The sequence below is a fragment of the Antrostomus carolinensis genome, unplaced genomic scaffold, assembly GCF_000700745.2.
Source record: "Antrostomus carolinensis isolate BGI_N321 unplaced genomic scaffold, ASM70074v2 scaffold46811, whole genome shotgun sequence".
NCBI classification, from domain to species: Eukaryota; Metazoa; Chordata; class Aves; order Caprimulgiformes; family Caprimulgidae; genus Antrostomus; species Antrostomus carolinensis.
This window is the reverse complement of record NW_010295748.1, coordinates 1-8,487: the sequence shown is the minus strand read 5'-3', so window position 1 is coordinate 8,487 and position 8,487 is coordinate 1. Positions and strand designations below refer to the sequence as shown.

At 40.2% G+C, this 8,487-nt stretch overlaps 1 protein-coding gene across 1 annotated transcript in view; it reads left to right on the top strand.

The window, feature by feature from the left end:
• LOC104532783 (myosin-10) overlaps window positions 1–8,269 on the top strand; it is a gene marked incomplete at both ends in the record, with an annotated part of 27,665 nt that extends 19,396 nt beyond the window's left edge. The window contains 9 exons of the mRNA XM_029087492.1: window positions 116–237; window positions 566–635; window positions 733–893; window positions 1,525–1,633; window positions 1,716–1,847; window positions 3,664–3,870; window positions 5,080–5,217; window positions 5,770–5,893; window positions 7,974–8,269. Coding sequence (XP_028943325.1) covers window positions 116–237; window positions 566–635; window positions 733–893; window positions 1,525–1,633; window positions 1,716–1,847; window positions 3,664–3,870; window positions 5,080–5,217; window positions 5,770–5,893; window positions 7,974–8,269 — 1,359 coding nt within the window. The remainder of the gene's footprint in view (window positions 1–115; window positions 238–565; window positions 636–732; window positions 894–1,524; window positions 1,634–1,715; window positions 1,848–3,663; window positions 3,871–5,079; window positions 5,218–5,769; window positions 5,894–7,973) is intronic.
• Window positions 8,270–8,487: the final 218 nt, after the last annotated feature.

Here is an 8,487-nt window from a genome sequence, read left to right as displayed (position 1 = left end):
CATCCTTTTGTTTAGACAGTTGACTTTGTAGAGGGTAGCCTGAAAAACGTAAACTGCAGTTTTTTCATTAATACAAATTAAAAGTCTAAAAATCATGCTTGTTTTGTTTCTCCAGGCTGGAAAATTGGATCCACATCTGGTTCTAGATCAGCTTCGTTGCAATGGTGTTTTGGAAGGAATAAGGATTTGTCGACAAGGATTTCCAAATAGGATAGTGTTCCAGGAATTTAGACAGAGGTAAGAGCAGGAACAGTCTTTTGAGTATTTATGAGATAAAGTTCCTTGTTAAATAATTGAAGACACTTCACGCCCCCACTTTCACCCCCAACACAACTGGAAAAAAATCTAAAGCCATGTGTGAGGTCTTGAAGTGACTTGAACTTGAAGCAGTTAAATGTTACACATCTATTGGAAAGACACTGGGGCAGGTCAAACCAAACTAAAATGGTCTTCTGGAAAAACCTTCTGGAGAAATTCCTTAGCTGAGTGTTTGACTATAACTTTATGGCTTATAATAATGTACCTTATTGTTGAATATAAAAGTGTTTTTTCATTTGACTTAAAGGTATGAGATCCTTACACCCAATGCAATTCCAAAAGGTTTTATGGATGGTAAGCAAGCCTGTGAGCGTATGGTAAGTGTTTACACCTGTATATTGTTAAAACATTGAAAAGTTGAAGCAAAAATTGTCCTTTCTTTGATGTAAAAACAATGCTTGCTTGTCCATTTAGATCAGAGCATTAGAGCTGGACCCCAACTTATACAGAATTGGACAGAGCAAGATCTTTTTCCGAGCTGGTGTCTTGGCACACTTAGAAGAAGAACGAGATCTGAAGATCACAGACATTATCATCTTCTTCCAGGCAGTCTGTAGAGGATACCTGGCTAGGAAGTATGTGTGCTCTTATGGTTTGATTTTTCCTTGTGGTCATCTTAAGTCTCTTTGATAGGAGCTATGCATTAAAATTCAATTTCAGGAGAGATTTTCTTAAGAAAGTGTGTTGCCTGATATACTGTAGCTGTGTCCAGGGTAAAGTTGTTAATTTTTACCTAATAACAAGAATTTGTACATTTTTGTACCTTCATTCCATAGCAATATCTCCTTTCCTTAATCTTCTCTGTGACACATGCAGCTGTTTATGCTACAGCTAGTGGTTGGCTGCAGAAAAATCTTTCTGCTCCACTGGAAGTTCTTAGACGTACTTTGGAAAGCTGCTTTTTTTGAAATTGAAGGTCAATTCAGCATCTAATCCATCCTGATTTTATCAGTTTCATAAAAATCCCTGTTAAGAGTAAGAACAAATACCATTTGTAATTATTGCTTTGAAAATGATGAATTCAGCTTTTGCTCTGCCTCTTCCCATAAGGAATGAGTACTCATAAATCAGTGTAGTCACTGAAACTTAAAAATCAGCCTGTTTATGGTCTGTGAGTATTCTAGGTTTGGGTAACCTAAAAAGTAAAACCACAGAGAGATGCTCAGCTGTATTTAACCTGAAATATTTTGCCCGTTCTGTCTTCAGGGCTTTTGCAAAGAAGCAACAGCAACTGAGTGCACTGAAAATCCTGCAGAGGAACTGCGCCGCGTATTTGAAGCTTAGGCACTGGCAGTGGTGGAGAGTCTTCACGAAGGTTTGTTACAGTCTCTCCATTTGTTTGACTGTTGTAAACAGGTAGATGCAGGTTCTTACTTGTTCATTTCAAATCTTTGCAGGTGAAGCCTCTTCTTCAGGTCACTCGCCAAGAAGAAGAACTTCAAGCCAAGGACGAGGAGCTGATGAAGGTGAAAGAGAAACAGACAAAAGTGGAGGCAGAACTTGAGGAAATGGAAAGGAAACATCAACAGGTTTGTGCCCAGGATCAGCCTTTCATATGTGGAATGTCTATTGCACTGTGTCCTGTGTGAGGGAGCCATGGAGATGCTTGTGAGCAAAAGCACTGGGAGTTAGGAGAGCTAACTCCTTGCACACTGATAAAATCTGGAATAGGAAGATACAGCAGGAACTATTCCTCCCAGAATGCAGAAAACATCACGTTAATGAAAATAAACTTTTTTATTTTTCTTTGGCCTTTCTGACTTTACAAGAGAATTTCAGTAGCAACGTCATTTTCCTTTTCAGATCAGTTTTCAGGGTAGGATACTTCTGTGGTCTACATGTGCTGTTAAAGACATGGGGAAGCAATTATGATAATTGTTGGGCAAAACTGAAAATGAATTTCTGCTGATAAGTAACATTGATACCAATTTAAAGAACAGCTGAAAGGGTGTCAGTAAATATAGACATGTATTTATCACTGTGGTAGTTCTGAGACACCATAGCACCGGGATGGCTATCTAGAATGGCACAGCATCAGTTCCTATTGATGAAAGGGCTGGAAGGCATGGTCTATGAGGAGTGTCTAAGGACACTGGGCTTGTCTTAAATTTGGAGAAGAGGAGACTGAGGGGAGACCTCACTGCTCTCTACAGCCTCCTGAGGAGAGGAATTGGAGAGGGAGGTGCTGATCTCTTCTCCCTGTGATCCCGTGACAGGAGACATGGGAATGGCTCAAAGCTGCAGCAGGAGAGGTTCAGACTAGGTATTGGGAAACATTTCTTTAGCAAGAGGATGGTCAAACACTGGAACAGGCTTCCTAGAGAGGTGGTCAGTGCCCCATTAAAAGCCATTTGGACAATACCTGTAATAATATGCTTTAACTTTTGGTCAGTCCTGAAGGGTCAGGCAGTTGGACTAGATTACTGTTGTAGGTCGCTCCCAGCTGAGACTGTTCTAGTCTATTGTCAGGTTTACTCAGCAAGAAGTAATGTGTTCTGTTCCAGTGACTCCAAGTGCCAGCTTCAGCCCAGCTGCCCATGGCACTGCCCTGCCCTATGCAGGGATGAGTGCGAGGAACAGTCCAGGAAACGGGCACTTCCCCATCTTTTTGCTGCTGGTAGAACAGGGCGCATGGGGTAGGCACAGTGGGATCTGGTCCTTAAACTGGACAAGTGAGTGAATATTGCTGGAGCCCTATTATGAAAGTCCAGCACAGAGCCACCAAGGTGATGAAGGGAGTGGATTATCTCCCTGATGAGGAAAGGCTGAGGGAGCTGGGGCTCTTTAGCTTGGAGAAGAGGAGACTGAGGGGTGACCTCATTAATGTTTATAAATATGTAAAGGGTGAGTGTCAGGAGGACGGAGCCAGGCTCTTCTCAGTGATGCCCAATGGTAGGACAAGGGGCAATGGGTGTGAGCTGGAACACAGGAGGTTCTGCTTAAACTTGAGAAGAAACTTCTTTCCAGTGAGGGTGACAGAGCCCTGGGACAGGCTGCCCAGGGAGGGTGTGGAGTCTCCTTCTCTGGAGACATTCCAAACCTGCCTGGACACCTTCCTGTGTGATCTCATTGAGGTTCCTGCTCTGGCAGGGGATTGGACTGGATGATCTTTCGAAGTCCCTTCCAATCCCCAACATTCTGTGATTCTGAGAAAGCTGGTGTCCTCTGGACCGCTGATAAAGCCCTCTGCTAAAAGTCTTTGGTTTTGGATATTGACCAAGGAGTCGAGAGCTGGAGCACAACTTGGCCTTTGAGTAACTTTGTAGTTGTCATATGTGTAATCTCTCATGAGGCACTTTGAAATGTTATTTTGACTGCTTTACTACTTTTTGTGTATATTTGCAGCTTCTAGAAGAGAAGAACATTCTTGCAGAGCAGCTACAGGCTGAGACAGAGCTCTTTGCAGAAGCTGAGGAGATGAGGGCTCGCTTGGCTGCCAAAAAACAAGAGTTGGAAGAAATTCTCCATGATTTGGAGTCCAGGGTTGAGGAGGAAGAGGAAAGAAACCAAATATTGCAGAATGAGAAAAAGAAAATGCAGGGCCATATTCAGGTATGCTTCTTGGTGACTGGAAATGGAACAGCATGCAAACAGGACAGTTAAGGGTGGGAAAGTTCCCTCAGCATCTCTGTGGCACAGAGGAATTTAGCTCTTTAGCACTGTGTGTGGAATAAAATAAATTTGAATTGTTTTTCTCTTTTTTTCCTGTGTTCAGTGTGTTTAGCTTCTTGTGGTCTCCAGGCATAGGAGGGTGAGGAAAGAAAAAGAAAAGTCAAAATGCCCTGTCGGTAGCTATAGTGTGTGCAGAGTGTGTGTGAAAGGCAGCAAGCACTTCTGAGGGGAGAGGAGCTGACTGCACAGGGCTTACCTGCTTTCTCACAGAAACAAAGACTGATGGAATGCCGTCACTTCTGAGAGAAATGTTACTTTTTGACTGAAATCTAGTGAATAGCATGAAGAAAATTATTTCTTTGAGTTTTACAAAACTTCAGACAGCTTCATCTCCTCCAAGTTACTTGGGGTTTTTTTGTGAAAATCAGATGACTTAGATGCTTCCTTTTGAATACATGGAGACTTTGATAAAGATAATACTTCAGAACTTAGGTGTCTTTCAGAATATTCAGCGGAAGGAAGCACCACATTTCAGAGCTCTTGATGCCTTTTAATAAGTGTCCATTAATGTGTGGCTGAGAATCCTATTTAAAACTGTGAATGAATTGAAGTACAATACACTATTACTTTTCTAGTCAGAGCTAGCTATTTGTGCCAGTATCTGAACCATTTCAGCTGTAATATTGAGACTTGGATTCATACTGAAATCAGGAGATCTGTGTCTGTCCTGTGGCATCTTTTCCCAGACGCTTGTGCTTTTACACCCGGAGCTCTATTCAGATGCAGAATGCTAGGAAGTATTTGACATAAAGCCTGATGTGACTTGGTTGTCATTAAGTAAACTTTTTTTTTTAATTTTATGTTCAGATTAAGAAGGTGAAAGACTCTGGTGAAATAAGTATATGTTTCCTAGATAGCATATTTCAGCCAAAGCTGAAATAGAGTATAAAAATTTCCCTATATATCACATGGCCCTTAATTTCATTACCAGATCACTGATATAAATGAATCTAACAGAAAGCAAATGCATTTTTAGTGTTAGTTAAGGCAGATGGCTTTACAAAATAATGCATTTTTTTCACCAATTAAAAAAAAATTAACCCAGTGGTAACCTAGAAAATGCACAGATGTAATTATCTTTCTTGCCAGGACCTGGAGGAACAGCTCGATGAGGAGGAGGGAGCTCGACAGAAGTTGCAGCTTGAAAAAGTGACAGCTGAAGCAAAGATCAAGAAGATGGAGGAAGAGATCCTACTGTTGGAGGACCAAAATTCCAAATTTTTGAAGGTGAGGCCAGGATTTGTGGTGGAGATTCTGCACATAAGTACTCGTAGTACCAAGTGACAGTTCTCCAAACACTTGTGGCTGCTGTTACGTTATCTACAGACTTTGTGCTTGAAGTCTTGTGGGATTTAAATAGGTTGAAGCTGAGACACTCACAGCTTCTTTAAAATTGGCCTTTTAAAAGGGAGGTATTTGCCATGCATTCTTTCCAGTTTCATGAGTCTTCCAAATCTAAGAGCTGGAAACAAGTGTTTACCATAGCTACTGTTGTTCTTTGCAAACTGATTTCCAAAAGTGTACAGCAAATGCTGTCCTAAAACCAGGCCTCCCATGTGTTAAATTCCAAGTCTCACTTTTGTAGAAAACAAATATTCATGTTTCTATACTATTCCAATTGATCCTTAATACTGACAGGTCAGTCATGTGAAGTAAAATCTGTATTATATATGCTGCATGAGTCCTCTATATGGATTTTGTATATTCAGTTATTTGTGCTGTGTAGACTCTTAAAATTATATTTTACAAGTTATTCTTTGTCTCCTTTCTCCTAACTAGGAAAAGAAGCTGATGGAGGATCGAATTGCTGAATGTACTTCTCAGCTGGCTGAAGAAGAAGAAAAGGCGAAAAACTTGGCCAAACTCAAGAACAAGCAGGAAATGATGATCACAGATTTGGAAGGTTTGTTCTTATCACCTCTGCCTATTAACAGCTTGTACATCCTACTGGAAAGGAATAAATCACTTGTTACAACGTATGCAGTATCTACACCTTATGTGTAGACACCTTAATAGCTGTTATTTTTATCTAAATCTTGAAACAAACTAGTGCTGCTTGCAAGACTTGTTGTATTTAACTGCTCAGTCTTTCTCATGTTTCACTTGTTTGGTTTTTTTTCATTTTTGAGAATCCATTTCATTTATAGACACACTCAGAAACTCATGTTGTTGCACGCATCCCTTAGTAACAAGGTAAAACATCTCTCTTGGGAAGTTGCTACCCTTTCCTATAATAACACATTAGAATGACGTATTTCTGGCAGAATGTTAGTAGGCATTCTCATATTTTTGAAGAAGTGAATCTGAATTGTTTTGCTTTTCTTAATGCTTTGTGTATGTAAAGTGGTTCAGTGTCTTTGGCCATCTATTTCTGATTGTTTTGCCTGTGTTGTCACAGGCTCAACTAGCCCTATATGTAACCTTTCTTGATTTTATGGGGTTTTTAAAATTACTTATGGCTGTAAATAGCCATTGTGCAACATTAATAAACTGCCAAGTGAAAGTTGCAAAATATAAGGCAAAGTTGCTCTCTATGCCCTAGTTTGGACATAGTTTTTTTACTTACTGTATTATAGCTTGCCTTGCTGCATATTTTAAAACTAATGTGCTTATGGAAGAATACCAAAGTTTAATCTTATCTCTGTAGGAAGTTACTGAACTAATAGACATAGTAGATGAATGATGTACTTCTTTAAAAATCATATTCAGAGATCTTAAGATGGGCATAAGTGAGCTTTACTCACTGGAAAAAAAGTGCTTGAGTAGTTGTGTGCTTAAATCAGGACTAGTGTTTCTGAAGGTACTTGACAGATGTGTTTGATTATGGTACCATTCCAAACCTGATGACCTTAGAAATGGAAATTAAAGCTTAAATATAGGGCATGCAATTTCTTGGCTAGTAAAGCACATTAAAATTATATTTACTCTTTGAGATGATTCAATAAGCCATTAGGGGTTTTTTTTGTTTTGTTTTGTTTGGCTGGTTGGATTTTTTTCTCTTGAATGAGGAACTGCTTAGAGGAAAGCAGTGTTACTTTAGATTGTCTGGGAAATCACAAATATCCCTGGGTGTCTCTAAGAGGTGATTCTTGATCGTGACTCCTTTTCCATGTAGAAGATGATGTCCTGATCCAGTAGCAGCCTTAGGAAGGGTGTGAGAGAAATCTCTGTACTGAGGACCCACAAAGTATTGAACAAGTCTAATAACTCAGGTTTATGCCAATGTGTGCAGAATTGTGCTAATGCTATGCAAAGTGAAGCCTCCTGTGCCTTAAATATATTGCACACCTGGTATTGCCTAACTGTAAATGATGCAGCCAGTAACGAGCTTAATCAGACAGCAGGCAGATCACCTAAATGTCTTTCATTTCTGTGCACTGATAGCTGGCTGGTTTTCACAAAAGAAATACCTTAGGGCAGGAGTATCTTGGCTACACAAATAAATTACTGGAAGCTATCAGGGTTGCATAATCTTGCTAAATATCAATGGGATGTGAGTTAGTGGCACAGATACTTGCAAAAATTGTTTATCCAAGTTTTTTTTAAGCTGCACTATTTTTCAGTTGACTTTTGGAGTCTAGCCTAGCCTTTCCAAAACTATGCAATCCATCATTTTTTCTGGTTTGTAGTTGTTCTTAATTTTTGAATCCTGATGTCTGTGCCCACCTGGCCTAGCAGCTCAAACTGCTTTCCTGCTAGATTCCATTCTTTATTTCTATCATGATGAGGTTAAGTTTCTGTTCCCATACTTCAATTTTTTTTTCTCCAGTTATTGACTTTCTCTTACTTTCTATCTAAGTCATACAGTTCTACTTTGCTGTTTCATCTTTCCCAGTTACCCTTCCAGCTGCAGCCTGGAGAAACAACTGACCAGCATATATTAAACTTTCCACCCTCCTTTCTACCCCAGTGCCCTGCCCGTGAACCTTCTCAGGATGACAAGGGGAAAAATTGCTTATAAATACAATTCTTTGCTTCCTTAGAGCGCTTAAAAAAGGAGGAGAAGACCCGTCAAGAATTAGAAAAAGCTAAAAGAAAACTTGATGGTGAAACAACAGACCTACAGGACCAAATAGCTGAGCTGCAAGCCCAGATTGAAGAGCTGAAGATCCAGCTGGCCAAGAAAGAGGAAGAACTACAGGCTGCTCTCGCTAGGTCAGAGCATGATGGGGCTTATGACTACAGAAGTGTGGTGGAAACTGGCTTTCCCAAACAGAATTTCAGCTGGCTGCAAACTCAGTTAGAACTGGGATTGTTAAAGCAGAAGCCAGTCACGTTTGTACTGGAGCATCTCTAGATACCTGTGTGCTGCGCGTAGACATGGCAAAAAAGGAATTCAGTGGTTTCTCAGCATCCTTGCACTACAAAGCTCCAAAAACAATGTTTCACCAGAGTATAATAGCATTTGGGATCTGGAAGCTTTTTTTGGTCTCCCAGAGTTCAGCCTTAGGAGGGTAAAACCATGTAATTCATAGAATCATAGAATGGTTTGAGTTG